Genomic DNA, 16,680 nt, shown 5'->3' with positions numbered 1-16,680 from the left:
GTACAACACCCACACAAGATTATATGGGCACCAAGTTTATTGTATGTAATTTGCACTGAGCACTTTATCTTCCTCAAAATCACACCCAATTTTTGTGTATTCGCATATACACTATGGGTAGCGCCATTTCCAACCTTTCTCTCCCCCATATTATATTCTAACCCCTATATTTTTAGGGGTTGGTTGGTGGCTGCAACCCAAATTATTATTACTTTTTAGAGGCTCGGAAGTTCATATCCATAGCGCTGGTTTCTCCCTCTCTCTTTACTGCCTAAAGCTGGCCAACACAGAGATGAATGTTGAAAAGAACGACCTAAGCTGAGGTTGCAAAAAGACATCTATAGTACTAAACCTGCAAAGTGGTATCAATTACACTAACTAAGCACTATAACAACTATTCTGGTAGTGTTGGACTCTGCAGAAAATGTTTTTGCTTGGCCAAGTAAAGCCTATGGCAAGGGCAATTGGGATTTCAGACATAGGATACCAATGTTTGTCATTAGTCATCCTACTAATACTGGATCTCATTGGTTTTATATGACTAAACTATGTGGCACCAGTTTAGCTGCTCAAGTGAACAAAGCTCTGGGAATTTGTTACATAAGTGAACATTCAGTAGACAGAAACATAGAACAGACCAAGTGCTGACAGGTTAGGTGAGGCACAGATAAGGGTAGAACCGTGGAGGATCTTGCAAGGAGCACCAAGGAAGTGGCGGAGGAGATCCCATCATAAAATGTGCCCTTACTTACTTGACCTCCCCCAGCACTATGACTGATGTTATCCTTGGAGCCACAACGAGATTGAACATCACTATAATCAGTCTTCTCACTTAAGATCTTAACCTAAAAGGAACAGGAGGCAGAGTAAGTGTGCCCAAGTGATATAAAGAAGCTCTGAAAACTATGCCGCTACTGTACCTTATAGCTTTCTGCCTTAGAAAGAGAGATCCACTGATTTTGCATTGCAGTTCAGTGCAAAAGATATTACAAAATGTTACACTTTAATGACTGCAAAACATAATCATTATGAATCCTCTGTGGAATGGGATGAAAACTGCCTTTTCCATGAGAAATGGGCAAAACTGCATGGCATCAAGTACACTTAAATAAATAACATATACTACTCTCTATCCTTGATCAATGCCACTCCAGACAATCTTTTTCCATTAGCCATGCTGGATATGCAAACTGTTATCAAACTAGGAAGATTTTCAATTCAGTAATCTGGTTATTGGATTTGGACTATACTATATCACTAAGTTTATTTTCTTGACAAGTAAATGTATTCACTGTTAACAGGAAGTAAAAAGTGAGGTTTACGGATTCTAGGAAATAGTTTATTGTTGGTTCCTGTTGAGAAAACAAAATATTATTTTATATGCTGAAAATAATTGAACACAATGCTGTTACACTATAATAAAGTAGATTTAAACACTAACCAAATAATTTTAGTTTGCTAAAGTTTGTGTGCCATAAATAATTGCCAGTTTTGTAAATATATACAGTTTTCATATTTTTTCATTCTTTGTTGCATAACTGTACTATGTTTCATCTGCAGCCTCTTTCTGTCTAAAATCATGCACTCTAGCAACTGCTCATTTTGCAGAGAAAATTTCCAGAAAAGGACAATATTGGGCCATGTGTGTGCAATGTGCATCTGCACAGCTGTATTTGGGCTTCAAAAGGAGAGTGTGTGACAGGTTGATAATGCAAGAGAACAACTGAGAGACAGGGACAGAGCATTGTCACCCTGCATGCACAAGGACTTTTGTGGCAGTGTCACTGGGAGTTATCTTACAGAAACTGCAGATTTAGCAATATTAAAATGTATTTTTAAATTGCGATCATGTTTTAAAGAATATAGAAGATTTTAAAGACGAAGTATGGCAAAATCTCTTCTGAACATACCTCTCCTGTAGATCACAGGAGTGCAGCATTACTGTTTCAGCCAACAGTGGGCTTTATATCAAAGAGCTGATCCAGGCTCTGCAGAGATCCTGACAATAATGACTGGATCTGCCCAGATGCCTGGCTGGCAGCTAGCTCAGCCTCTCACAGCCCTGCTGAAAGCCTGGGCCAGCTTCTCCTGCCCCCTCCACAGTCCAGGGCTCCAGTGAATGCTGGAGGGGCAGAACAGTCAGCCCCTGTCAGTGCAGTCAGCAGTGACTGTCAGAGCAGACCCAAGAACTCAGCAATCAGCGGCCTTTGATTCCTCAGTTCTCTGTGTAGAGCCAGCGGGAAATAGCTGTAGCATCAAATCTATGTTCTATATGTTCCAGCTAGGTGAGCATGTATGTTTGTTTGTTTTTTGATTCCTGATTTTTTTTTAATGATTGTGTTTACATTTCCTTTTATGGTGTAAACATGGTATTTTGGTCTATAGAATGGAAGTTTTTACCTGTCCTCCTTTAGGCTGATACCTAATGTTGTCTGTGGATCCAATCTTAGACTTGATGTTCTTCAGGTCAGGTAGTGGCTGGTTCATTACACGCATTTGTTTCAATGTGGCTGGGGATTTGGGAGGTGTTCGAAGAATAGCCACTTTCTTATCTGTAGGCACGAACATGGCAGATTTTGGAGTTCCTGGAGTGCGTGGTGTGCGTGAGTAACTTGGTGTTCCTGGTGTGCCTGGAGTTCTTGAAGCATAGCTTGGTGGTGTTCCTGGAGTAATAGCTGTAGATCCAGGTGTGGTTGGGGTAGATGTTCCACTCTTTCCTGTTCGACTCCAGATTGGCTCAGATCCTGAATATAGATTGGACACAGTCTGGGCAATGGTTCTACTTTTCTTTTAATTCCTAGCAGTAACTAAACATTAATAAGTTTAATAAGACATATTAAGTTCTTCCCAAATGGTAAAGAACAATTATGCATCCTTTTTACAGGAGCATTTAAGAAAAGTACTTGCCCAGGGGGCTGGCTGTTTGTGCAGTGGGGGGGGGGGGGGACACTGGGAGCTCCCCTACTTCTGCCTCTGACTTCAGTGTCCAGAGTGCAGTGGTACTCTGTACCGTCACCTCAGGCGCTTACCATTGGCTCCTCGCCAGTCGCTGTCACTTGTAAACACAGTAGCGGCTTCCTGTGCTGATTCTGTGTTTATATATGACACAGCGCACCTCAAGTGATAGGGCGCCTCTTTAGTTCAGGAGAAGCAGCTGCCAGGAAGGTAGGCATGGAGCACTCTGCAGTAGTGCTGTACTAGATGGCTGCAGGAGCAGGGGAGAGCTCTGCTGTGTACTGAGCAGCTGCGGGAGGAGGGGGAAATTCTGTGTATTGGGGGCTAGAAGGTGGATGGGCTCTGTGTACTTGGAGTGCTAGAAGGTATCAGGGAACTCTGTGTATTGGGGGTGCTAGGAGGTGGGGGGGGTCTCTGTGTAGTGGGGGTGCTAGGTTGGAGGAGCTCTGTGTTTTAGGGGTGCTGGGAAGTGAGGGAACTATGTGTATTGGGAGGTGCTAGGAGGTGGGGGTAGCTCTGTATTTTTAGGGTGCTAGGAGGTGGGAGGAGCTCTGTGTACTGGGGTACTAGGAGATGAGGGGAGCTCTGTGTCCTGGGATGCTAGGATGTGGGGGGAGCTGTGTATTGGGGGGTGCTAAAAGGTGGGGGAGAGCTCTGTGTATTGGGGAGCTAGGGAATGGGGGAGCTCTGTGTATTAGGAGGTGCTAGGAGGGGGGAGATCTGTGTATTGGGGGTGCTGAGTGGTGGGGGAGATCTGTGCATTGGGGTGCTAGGAGGTGGGGAGAGATCTGTATATTGAGGGTGTTAGGAGGTGGGAGGAGATCTGTTTATTGAGGGTGCTACGGGGTAGGGTAGCTCTGCACTTTGGAAAAGGGAGGGTTAGGGGTGGGGGAACCTCTGTACTGGGGGGTGGGAGAAGGAGTGAGATTGAGTACTGGGGGTGGGAGAAGGGGGGAGCTCTGCAGCCATGTAACAGGAGGGTTTCAGATTTTCATCTTCGCCCTGGGCACCGACTTACCTTGTCCCGGCACTGCCTAGCACATAACATCATAAAACCTGTTGCGTGACACAGCAATTTTTCATTACTCTAAAGCAGTCCCAGTTTATTTGTACAGAAAACTTTGTTGGTATCATGCAATGCATACAATCTATTTTATTATAACAATAATTTTGATAATTAATGAAAGTATCAGATTAAAAGGCCAGTCGAACTAGCACTGATGAGCAGAAAACAGCAGCTGATGAAAATGACTGTTTTCTATATTTTGGGAAAAGCGCAGTGAAAGATGATTTCTGATTGGTTGATATGGGTTAATACACAATTAGGTAGAACTTGAGGTCTAGTATTTTTGGGAAGAGTGGTAAAGTAGAGACCTTGTGTTGGGGAGATTTCTCCTCACTTCCAAACCTGGAATCCACACATGTAGAGAGGAGAATCTGTGCAACAGGGACATTTATGAAGACAGACACCTAAGACAGCTCCCAATCCTTCCCCAATCTAAGATTAAACGTAAACAGCGGTGAACATACTGGTGGTGCGTCTCACTGAGGAGGACACTGAAGTGCTGGTGGATATGGAGTTTTCGTCCTTATCTATAGGGATGATCTTCCTGGTGGGATGAATAGAAGAAGGTCTGGGCAAAGACGAGCGTTTTTCCGGACTTTTAGTTACCCCATCCTAAACAAAGTACCAAAGATAAAGTAATTACGACACTGTAAAATCACTTTTCCAACAATCTTGGAATAATAAAACATTTATTCCTAGTAAACTATGGCACAGTTCAACTTACAGCAAGTGCTTGAGACCCTGTAACTTTATTCCTTTAACACCTTTAATCTGTTATTTGTATATTTCCAAAATTAAAATAAAACATAGAAAAAAGTAATGAAAAAAATGAATATTTTCATAGTTTATGCATCTTATAAAAAAATAAAAAGAAAAATGAGAAAGTTTATATCTTGGTGTTTTTATATTCAGCCCATAGTTGGATGGGTTTCTAAGGTTTTCACTGATTCATTTGAAAAATGAACAGTTTTCTGCTCAAACTGACATGGGATTGTACATGTTGGTGTGACTGTTGTGGAAACAAATATTTTTTAACTGTGACTCTGTATTACAAAAAAATAGTCATATCATGGGATGGTTTTAGATACACAGTGGCTAAATGGTTAGCACTTCCACCTAGCAGTACTAGGGTCAACGGTTCAAATCCCAACCATTGTACTACCTGCCTGGAGTTTGCATATTCTCTCTGTGCCTGCGTGGGTTTCCTCCAGTTTTCTCCCACACTCCAAAGAATTTGGCTGGTAGGCTAAATGGTTCCTGTCTAAATTGGCCATAGTATGTGTATGTATGGGAGTTAAGGACCTTAGATTGTAAGCTCCTTGAGGGCAGAGACTGATGTGAATGTAGAATATATATGTAAAGCGTAAAATTGATGGTGCTTTATAAGTACCTGTAATAAATAAATAAAATATTACAAGGTGCCTGCTGATTCAGTCCTATAAAGTTCTGTGAATGTATCAACTTTTTGAAAGAGCAGCACGTGTTTCCTTGTGGCTGGAAGTACTGTTTTTTTAATGGCAGAAAACTGTAAAAGAGAAGAGTAGGCTCTTTATAGATTTGACTTTTCCCTTGTCTTGTGGCCTGTACAAATAGTAGTCCTGTATATAAGGTAGGCCACATGTTGTCTCTTAATACTGCATTCTAGCTTTAGGTTTTCCTAAAACAAGCACAAGATACAAGCAGAGGAGCTTTACAAAAGGTCATAGGTGTGTGTAGGGCTGCATGATGTCCAGATATTGCCTTGATGTACTGTAGCTGTTCCTGTAACTAGGAACTGTTATTAACATATGTGTATACATTGTGAGGCGCTAATACAAACAATAATAAATCATATATTAGACACAAACTTTACATTTTAAATTCTTAAATGTCCATTTTATCTTGGGTTCTTCCAATCACCATGTGAATAAAGTAAGGTATAATCTTCTTAGCAAATAAACCAATAAGTGCTCTTTTGAATAGTGCGCCGCCACATTATTGTGAATGGGTAACTCACCAGATGGATACGGGTCACCACGACCCAAATCGCTTAGATAAACTTTTCCTAGTAAGCTAAGACCAGTTTAAGGATCTTCCAATTTATATCTGCCAAAACCATCATGCCAGTTCTCTGGGCTTAATAAGAGGAGGTTTAGATCTCACATCCACAGCAGGGTATGGTATGCCATAGCTATTCCCAGAATACAAAATGTGAAGCATAATGATCGAGCAGTATCGTTATAAAAAGTTTTCTTAAAAAACAATGCATAAAAACTCCCATTTTCCTGTGCCTTGGAACGGCACCCACTAAAAAGGCCTGGACTGGTTAGCCAGTTTGTTTGTATTAGTGCCTCACAAGGTATACACATTTATTGTTTGGTAAATTACCAAATTTGACGTCAGCTGTACCTATTGATATATTTGTATTTTATTGGAAGTAGGTGCCATTTTCCAATTAATTTGTTATTAACATATACCATCATGTTGTGGCTAAGAGACCCTAACACTGTTTTCCTGCCACTATTGTCAAACTAACATTACACATTATTGTGTTTCTATGTGTCTCTGTCCATCGATGCAATGGACCAATTAATGATAGGGTGCCTAATGTCATGTTTTTTCCTATTCCAATATCTGCACAAAAAATCTCCCCAATGGGGACACATTAAATCTGACTATACATTATACAATTCCCTTGTACAAATTTCCCTTAGATTTACAAAAAATATATAATATTAGGTCAAACCTAAACACTTTCAATTTGTATGAAATCAGGCAGGCCCTTGTACTACACAGTTGAAGGTAAATCTAAAGGAAATTAAATAAGAAAATTGTATAAAGTATGGCCAGCTTAACTAATAACACCTGTCAGTAGTCCTAATCTAGCACCTAGCAATTTGATCTGATTTAATTCAGAAAGCCAGGTTGCTCTGGTTTGCATGCTCCTAGCCTGGTCCTAATATATTTTGCATCTCTCTGAAATGAATTCTTCCAAAAAGAAAGTATTCGATTTTTTACTCACAGTGATCCTGTCCCTGGATTGCCGGAGGGAACTTGGCATTTGCTGAGAATCTCCCCCTGTTGGCATAGCACAGGAAAAAAAACTTAATGGTTACAAGCATTCATTTCAATAGGATGGAACCACCAGACAGGAGGTCCTGGTAGACCAGCTTCTTTTCAGATCATAATTATCATCACTCTACTAGTAAGTGTATTGGTGGTTTCTAATGCTTTACAACAGTTTTGCGACTTAACTTTGAGCACTGTTATCACTAGCTTAACAATATTGGTTAACTGATTTTTTTAGGATAGACAATAATAGAGCCTGCTTGAACAATAAAATAAGCATTCAGTACATAATTTTTGACTATACCTTCATCATGTCAATTTGATACAAACGTTAATCCATACACAATAACATGCATTACATGACACACAGGGAACACATAGGCACACTTATTTTGCAGCAAGAATCAAATTCTAAGAAATATTACCAACTTTGAGGCAATTTCCTACACTACTTTCGTAAAAAAACGAACTAGTGAGAGTTAACAACCTATTACTGGAAATGCATATTCTTACCATGAATGTATCTGTATTTTTTGTGATGTTTCTGAGATTGAAAAAAAATGTCTACTTACATAAAGCTAGTTTTTACTCTACGGCATGTGGACTGCTGTCGTAGCTATAATGCTGTAAGCATCTGCAGCTAACCTACAAGCATCAGATAAAGTCTGCGCATAATCTATCAGTAAACTCAGAGCAATTAAAGTGGTTATGATATCTAGGGTTTTTAGGAAAATTTCACTAAAACAACTTAAAATGTTTTTTTTGCTGTCTGGTCCTTGTTTGATAGATTTTTCCTTATTTTCTGTCTTAACTTGGGGCAGAAAGTGAGGCATATGCCCCCAAAAAGACAAATATAAGACAAGACAAAGGCAATATAAACCTAGATTACCAGTGAAGAAAACATGGAGAACAAGAAAACGTTCAGGTCTTAATGAATGGCTAATGGTTTGATAGATGTTGGGGCGTATATAAGTGTGAGGCTGATGGTATGAAAGGAGAAAAAGTATTTACAAACCACTAACAAACTGGATAATGATAGAAAACAGAACAAAGCAACCTCTTTTAACAAGCATCAGCTCTCAGATAATGACCGTGGTTATGAATATACTATAAAGCAAACAAAGCAATGTGGGCTTATAAGCACCAGTAGGTAAAGAAGCAATCAGGCATGAAAAGACATGATGGCGGATAGATGGTCAAAATCTTTTGTTGGGTAGACCCAACGCATTTTACAGGCTTCAGGGCGGTGTTTTCTGTATGGTACGCACGTAGCCATAGGAGGTGAACCTGATGGTTATTGTTATCTAAGTCTAAGGCTGGATACACACAATACAACTTTTGTTGTTAGATTTTCTTTAAATTTACATTAAACTATGTAGTGCAAGGGCCTGCCTGATTGCATACAAATTTAAAGTGTTTCGGTTTGACCTCCTATTATATGGTTTTGGTAAATCTAAAGAAAACAATCTAAAGAAAGTTGTATAGTGTGTATCCAGCTTTAGGTTGTTGAATTAGTATGTTGTTTTCAGAATGCAAAAGACCTATGCTAGTAGCTTTCAGTGCAGGTTTCCTAGTGCAGAAAAGATCTCTCCCAAAGGTCACCCCCAACTTCCCCAAACGTAACCCCTAATCTAACAATAATCTTCTCCTAATGTGGTTGTGTAGGTATCAGCGATGCTCCACTATGTGAAAACTAAATAAATCAATAAATAAAACGATAAAGTGTCAATTGCAGATTGTCTGTGACAAATATACTGATGTTAAATTAATCCTCCTATTACTGACACAAATGTGTCCTAAAAATGACAGTACTATTACCAAATGTGTGACACAATACTGTGTATGCAAAAAATGGATAAATACATAAATCTCATTTATAAATAGATAAATAAATAAAAAAATAAATTACCATTCTAAAATTGGCCTTATAATTAGTAACCGTGTGTATATATCAAACTAATAAGTTCATCAAAAAGTGCCAGTGCTTGAGATCCAAACAATTGTGAGTCACTCTGTGCTTCCCTCCTGTGTCCCTACTCACCGGAGCAATGAATAAGACGGGCATCCAATGCTATATCAGCATTTAAAGAGATGGTATGTGTTCTTATCTTCCTGGTAAGACCGGATGCGTGTATCCTGTATCTTAATCAAATGCTGTTTAAGGGTCCTTGTCCATATGGCTCCCCATGACAAGTATTCATGCAATTGAAAAGGAGATCTCTATGGTGTGATAACGTAAGCTTTATTAAAATATTGAAATCAATGCACTTACAAGTAAAAAAGGAAAGATCAGCCTCTAAAATTGCGTTTCGCCCCTCCCACTGGGCATCATCTGAAGTGGGAGAGGCGAGACGCATAAAGCAGGGAACAAACGTCTCACGTCATGTCCGGTGGTTGGAATGCATGCCAAGGCGGCACTCACCACGCGATTTTAGAGGCTGATCTTTACTTTTTTCTTGTAAGTGCATTGATTTTAATATTTTAATAAAGTTTATGATATCACACCATGGAGATCTCTTTTTCAATTGCATGAATACTTGTCATTGGGAGCCATATGGACAAGGACCCTTAAACAGCATTTGATTAAGATGCAGGATACACGCATCCGGTCTTACCAGGAAGAAAGTAGCATTTGATTAAGATACATGATACACACATCCGGTCTTAACAGGAAGATATGAACACATACCATCTCTTTACATGCTGATATAGCATTAGATGCCCATCTTTTTTATTGCTCTGGTGAGTGGGGACACAGGAGGGGAGCACAAACTGACTCACAATTGTTGGGATCTCAAACACTGGCACTTTTTGATGAACTTATTCATTTGATATATATATACAGTTACTAATTATAAGGAAAATTTTCACTTGGCAATTTATATTTGTATTTATTTATCTATTTATAAATGTTACTTACAGTATGTATTTATCCATTTTTGTATACACAGTATTGTGTCACACATTTGGTAATAGTACTGTCATTTTTAGGACACATTTGTGTCAGTAATAGGAGGATTCATTTTACATTAGTATATTTGACACAGACAATCTGCACTTGACACTCTATCGTTTTATTTATTTATTTCATTTTCACATAGAGGAGCAGGGCTGATACCTACACAACCACATTTTTAAAGGCCTTTGTTATCAGCAGCAGCCCAACTCTAGTAATCACTTACCCCATTATATATTTATTTATTTATTTATTCTTAAGCTCGGGGACACCCATAATATTAAATCCTCCCCTAAGACTAGTTCAGCCCATCATTGCAGATATTCATCTTCTGTGCCAGAATTCTAGCCTTTGTACTGGGATGACAGCACTTCTGCGCATGCACAGAAAGTGACGTCATCCCATGCTGGCCAATGAAGACAGCTGCAGCCCAGCTCCTGGAAGAAGCCGGGTAGAAGATGCCAGTACTAGCGAGGGACATAAGATCATTGAAGCATAGGTAAATGTAAAGGAGTTTAGCTCGACTTTAATGGGTAGGCGTCAGTCTGGAGTAGTGGGAATTCTTGGACAGACTGTATTTGCATGCAAACTACCCTAGGTAATGCTGAGCTTTCATAATTGAAATAACTGAATTCAAGGTCAGTTACAGTAAGGCTGAGGAGGAAAGGCAGCAACGATGCGTGACATCCTCCAGCCAGGAAATTAAGTAGGCTCTATCTGAAGCTTCTAATGCATATAGTGAGAAGCTCACAATGTGCAGTGAAATCAGACTAAGCAATTTCAGATCAGGAGAAGAATCTGTACAAAAGGTAGGGCTGGAGTTCAGCTTTAATATATTGATTGTTTTGATTTAAAAAATCACATAATTTAGAAACATACGAACATAAGTGATTGTTGGTAGAAAATCCACCTTAAAATCCATGTTCTTTGTTTATACAATGGTCATTTTTGAGCAACTGATAATTTTAAACAAATAATGATTAATGTATTATATGTTTGGCCGACATTAAAGTGGCTTTACAATTAGATTATTACATGTGTGGTCGGTCAAAAAGGATTTGTGCTTTGCCCATGTATGCTCTGTTTGCCTGCAGAAGCAAAGAGGAGAAGCCATGTATAGGCTCCAAATTACTCCTGTCAGAGCTTACCCAAGGCTCTCCTTCTGCTCCAAGTGACACTGCTGGTGTCCAGTGACTGGTCATTCAGGTAACCAGTGCTGCATCATGGGAGGAAGGGGAATTGGTCACAAGCTATTCATGTCCAGACATGCCAGGTATTTCTCCTAACTGCTTTGGGAATGCTGGAGTAGTGAAACTGAAGGCAAGTGTAAGCAGCTTTAAATCATATCAAATATGAAATCATGTTTAATGCATTACAAAGAGCACAGAACGTTTTATTATGCAGAATTGGATTCTCACACGCACACACTGTACATGCTGTGCCTAGACACCTCAATATTCTATTTTGAGAGTGAAATGCTTGGGATTCAATGCTCTATATTTGGTGGAACTACAGAAAACTGAATTCTGCTCCTTAGATCCATAGCTTGACTTCAAGCACCAAATAAAATATCTATATTAAGAAAAATGTTGAGGCTGCTATTTCTGATTTGCTTCTTACAATACCATTTGCCTGTCTGTCTCTTGCTTTAGTATTTTAAAAAACTGGCCAGCAACAAGCATGAAGATCAGTAATATCAGAGTGAAGTCACATCCCTTAATCTGCAAACTTGGGTGAATCGTTGACTTAGAAAATATTGAAGTATTTGGATTAATTGAAAGCGAGCAGATTCACAAGATCATCAATGACAGCCTCCATACTTCCTCACTACAGCTTTCCTTTAACAAAGCACAATATAAACTGACTTTTCCCTCCTCACAGCAAACCAAGATAATATCAACATTATGCTCCTTAGAGGTAATAAATTGAACAGTTGGCTTCCCAATTGATTAAAAAGAGAAGAAAATTGTATTCCTTAAGATTCGGAAGCCTTGAGTAGTATTTGTCCATCCAGACTTAATTTCACAAAGTCTGACACGTGTTTTACAATTCTCCCACTTACAGACACAATCTATTTCAAGATTCCACATTCCTTCTTTTAATTAACTTTCTTTTTTGTTCAATGTGTTTTTCTTTTTCCCATGTGGCTTGTTATTTTACTCCATCCATAACCTATAACCTACATTTGCCTTCCTCCTCCATCCTCTTTATCCCCTCTAAAAAAAAACTTGAGTGTTTTCTGTAAGGAGTACTATACGGATATCCCTTAGGCCGCGTGGTCATCTACAATACTGTTTTGTTTTCTGTGTTATTTCATGCACCCTTGTGTTTGAGTGGTGCAAATGTCTCTGAATTATTATTTTAATAAAACTGCAATAAAAATAATTCACAGGAAAAATAATAGCTGTATATGACCAAATCTGGTTAGGACACAGCTGCCCTAAATGCTAAATCTCTAATTTGTCCCAGCAAGTCCCTGTTCAGTCCATGTATAGCAAGCTAGATAAAAATCTGTAATTATGGTTGCTTTAAGACCAGCATCCCTGCTGATCACTCTATTGTAGCCACTGTACATATTTGTGCATCTGCATCAGTTGTTAGCTTTCGCAACAACTAAGATATCAGGCACAAAATATATATAGATGTAGGGACAATGAAGGAAATGACAATCCTGTACAATGTAGTTTAAAAAAAATGACCCTGCTAGTTTTTTAAAGTATGAAAACAAATATATAAAGCATATTAAAACATATGACGTGTTTTCTCGTCTATCTAACCTCAAATATTAGCTGGACCATAGTAAAACATTACAACTTTCTAACTTTGCCCTCTTCTATTCCCATCAAAAAATCCCCCCTTTTCCTTAAAAGAAATTACAAAATGCTAAAATATTTTGTTTAAATGTTCAACTATGACAGCTATCAATGTCAGTTAGATGACCTGACTGAAACAGATGGACTCCATTCTAGCCTTTATGGGATCAGTCCACTTAAAACTATTAAATGGGTTAGAAGTAAACCTTGCTGGGCTGAAAGATCCCTTGGCTTTTTATAGTCTTGGAGATTTTCCCAGGAAGTGTATGGCTCTAATTCCCACCTTGCCACCAAACCTCATTCCTAATGCATCATTCTACATGATTTATGACATACAGAAAATCCAAGAGGCAAAGGGGAATTCTTTGTTTTTTTTTTTTGTTTTTTTAACACCTGCAGCAACCTGGGACGTTTGCTAAGATAACAAAGGATAAATTAGGACAGTGGGGGATTCAACCCACAAGCTACTTCTAACTGATATGTATTTTAAAGTCAGTAATCAGAAAATATGATCTGAAACAGGAACAGGCAACATGTGGCAGTTGTGGATCACTGGTTGCCAATCTGTTGCACACATTGAACTTATAATACCTAAATGGTTTTGAATGTTTACTCAGTACAGACTGGGAACACTATAAGCTAATATGTACTGTATAAGCATAAACATGGGGGGGGGGGGGGGTATTTACAGAAACTAGCAAAAGATCCGTTTTACTTATCTCTACAGTAGACAAGAACAGATTTAGAGATGATGTAATTAATGTATGAGACAGAGGCATATCAATGGAAATGTGTACCATGGTTGCAATCGATCATGAGGTTTCCACCAGAACAGAGACATGGATATACAAACTTCTAAGAAAGCACTAAGTCACTATGCCAAGATACAACCAATGCACGCTTATGGCTTCGCAAGCGAATGTGATCATGAATTCTGCAAAGAAATGAACAAGAATCCATAAATCAACAAATAAATAGAACAGGAAACTAAATAAGAAGCAACACAAAGTAAAATAAAATGTTTGCAATGCTTTAACATGGAAAATTAGTTACTATGGAAGCCTGGATATTCTTCAAATGGGAAACAAAAAAAACAAAAAGAGAAGAAATTTTGCAAGGATGAAACTGCAAGCAACGCAACATGGAAACTAACCAAAATCATGTTTGCCAGCCACATTTGCAAAAAATTTAACAGAGCGGTCACCTGCCGGCTTTCTCCTCACGCAGGCCTGATGGGCCGGTCTAGACTGCTTGACCGCAGGTTTTAAAATTACTTTCCTGGAGGGAGAGTGGGTCTGAACGTCAGATTTTTTACCAATTTCAGCTTTCTTAAGAACTGCTATAGATGAGGAAAATAAGAAAAAAAGAGAAAGAAAGTACAGGTCAGGGGAAATTACAACATTCAGTAACAATAAAAAAAAAAAAAAACACTGCTGAGTTATATCTATTTATTTAGGCTCCCTGGACGAGCCATAAATATGTGCCTGGATATAAAAGATGAATAAGTGATGGACCTTTTTTCCTTCTCACTTCATCTCTGGAGGTTGTGCAGGGTTCCTTTTTAGTAATTTTTCTTTCTGGAGTAGACATTCGACCTCGGCCAGTTTTAATTTGCTTATCTTTTCTATGTCTTTCAATGGGAGCCTTCTGTACTTCTCGCTCTACCTTCTCCTCCTTTGGAATTGCTTCTATAGCTTCAGTCATGATACTTCTTTCATCATCTGTACAGTTGGAAAGATTTAGGAGAGCAGCATATACATGAGTGTTTGGAGAAAGGAAAATACTAGCAAGCTAAAGTGATTACGATCTACTGATTGTTATAAAAGATGAATGCACTTTTCTTTTGAAAATAATTTGATACTAGCATTCTAACACTATTAATACTATCTAGTACTGTAAATTTGTGTGTTTGTAACTCTAAACATGTTTCACATTAAGAAAAACATGTTGAGAAGGGTTGCTAGCATAAAAATGGACCATTCCTGAAGGTCTTCATGTTGCCACACAAAGTGGTCCTCCCTTACATAGCAATGGCCATTTCTAATGTGATGACATGGTGTAATTGTTAATATAATTCAAAATTCAAAGTTAGTCTGCCAAGCAGACAACTGGGAGTCACAAGAATGTTGTATATTTATTAAATGTTTCTATTGCCTAAAGGTAAACTTCAGTCAAATATAAAGAAAACACCAATTAATGCAATTATGTATCCAAAAAAAATAATAAAATGCATTTTTATGTGCAGCTAGTGTAAGTACCTAAACTTAACCCCTTCCTGCCGCCACCCGGCCCTTTAAGAGATTCTAGATGCATACTGTGATACTGTGATTGGCTGTCACAGCAGTCACATCATTGGAAACCTTCCGATTGCAAGTATGCAACAGGAGCTTTCCAACCCCCACCGGTAAGGTGGGCAGACGTTATCAGCACAGAAATGTTTACATTTAGGCAAAATATATGCATACAGCCGGCGGGAAGAGGTTAAAGTGTAACTGAAAAAAATGTTATATCATGTAGTTTACCAATCATTTGGATGTGGTGGCTGCATAAGCTTTCCTTTTTGGGGGGTTTTTAATCCTTTTTTTTCTGGTACAAAGAAGGTTGACACTATTAATCACAAAGTAAACAAGAATAAGGTACAAGGCATACCATGGCCTTAATTACTAACCCATGCAGGGGCGATTCAGTATGCACTAGGGAATACAGATTCCTAAGTGTATATAAAATTAAAGACCCTCACGAGCAAAGGTGCAAGGTATACAAAACAACAAAAAGAGATATTATAAAAATAGTATATCGGTATATGGCCAGATGATTGCACAGAGTTGCTGCATATAGCACACTGAATATTAATCCCTTATTTTCATCTGGTGTATTGCCAGTAGCATTCTCAATCAGTGGGTAGCGTTAGATGGTCCACTAGATTTAGATGGACTTTACATTAATGACTAACATTGTAAAGCCCAACTCCGCAAACATTTTTTAAGAAGTTACAGCAATCGTTTTTTGGCCTTTTGGGATAAAGATTTTACATAAGTGAATAAAAGATGATCATTGTAAGTACCCCTATCAATATTAATTGGATTCTCTCAACCCTCCAACTGCCACCTTTGCTGCGCAGCCTGGTCTGTTAAAGGAAGTTAAAAAACAACAGAGTTGCTGGCCGGATCACCAGGTAATAAAACAAAGTAACAAGGGGCTCAGAAATGCTAAGCGTTAATGCTATTGTGTTAAGTCTAGTGAAAAACTTTATCATATATATTTTTTTTTTATTTTGGCCATAGTTACACTTAAAGCAGAACTTTAGTCAGAAAATGAAGTCCTGCTCGATCACTTCAGGCTGGCCCATTTTGCAGGTATAGCTATAAAAAACATAAAAAATAAGTGTTTATACTGTTTAAAATCCAGTAATGCACTGTCTCAACCTGCTCTGCACATACTCATGCTCTCCATTCTTAGGCATTTTTAGGCACTGCTGAATTTGTAGAGGCTGATCTGCTGACAGCCTTAAAGCAGAATGAAATCCTCCTATCCTTTACAGCCAAGGAAGCTGCTTTCTTTTTGATCTACAACTGCCATGGTGCTGCAAATGTGATCAGTTATTATTCCATCCAGTGTGATTTACTGCTGTTCAGGGGCTCTGGGCTTCAGCAAAATGGCAGCCTCCAGCATAAACAAACAGGAGCTGGAGGCAATTTACAGTACACACTAATTTGGGTAGCATAGATAAAATGTGGAATGTATGTTCCTTAATAAAGAACATTCTTTTTTATCAAGTTCTAATAAGTAAAGTTCCCCTTTAAAGAGGGGAAGTAAATCTACAGATTTAACTGTCTCCCAAA

General features: G+C 38.6%; 1 protein-coding gene across 14 annotated transcripts in view; it reads right to left on the bottom strand.

Moving 5' to 3' along the window:
• Positions 1-16,680, bottom strand: part of MAP2 (microtubule associated protein 2) — a 321,972-nt gene that overhangs the window by 16,809 nt on the left and 288,483 nt on the right. For 11 of the 14 annotated variants that reach the window (XM_082262368.1, XM_082262378.1, XM_082262381.1 and 8 more), the window contains 6 exons: positions 14,353-14,559; positions 14,043-14,177; positions 7,023-7,078; positions 4,486-4,633; positions 2,401-2,744; positions 753-845 (listed from right to left, as the gene is read on the bottom strand). In XM_082262368.1, coding sequence (XP_082118494.1) covers positions 753-845; positions 2,401-2,744; positions 4,486-4,633; positions 7,023-7,078; positions 14,043-14,177; positions 14,353-14,559 — 983 coding nt within the window. The remainder of the gene's footprint in view (positions 1-752; positions 846-2,400; positions 2,745-4,485; positions 4,634-7,022; positions 7,079-14,042; positions 14,178-14,352; positions 14,560-16,680) is intronic. The other 3 variants (XM_082262379.1, XM_082262373.1, XM_082262372.1) reach the window with 2 other exon arrangements.

The sequence above is a fragment of the Pelophylax lessonae genome (assembly GCF_965119305.1).
Source record: "Pelophylax lessonae genome assembly, chromosome: 6".
NCBI classification, from domain to species: Eukaryota; Metazoa; Chordata; class Amphibia; order Anura; family Ranidae; genus Pelophylax; species Pelophylax lessonae.
Note: the sequence above shows the minus strand (reverse complement) of the source record. Positions and strands in the feature narration are given on the sequence as shown.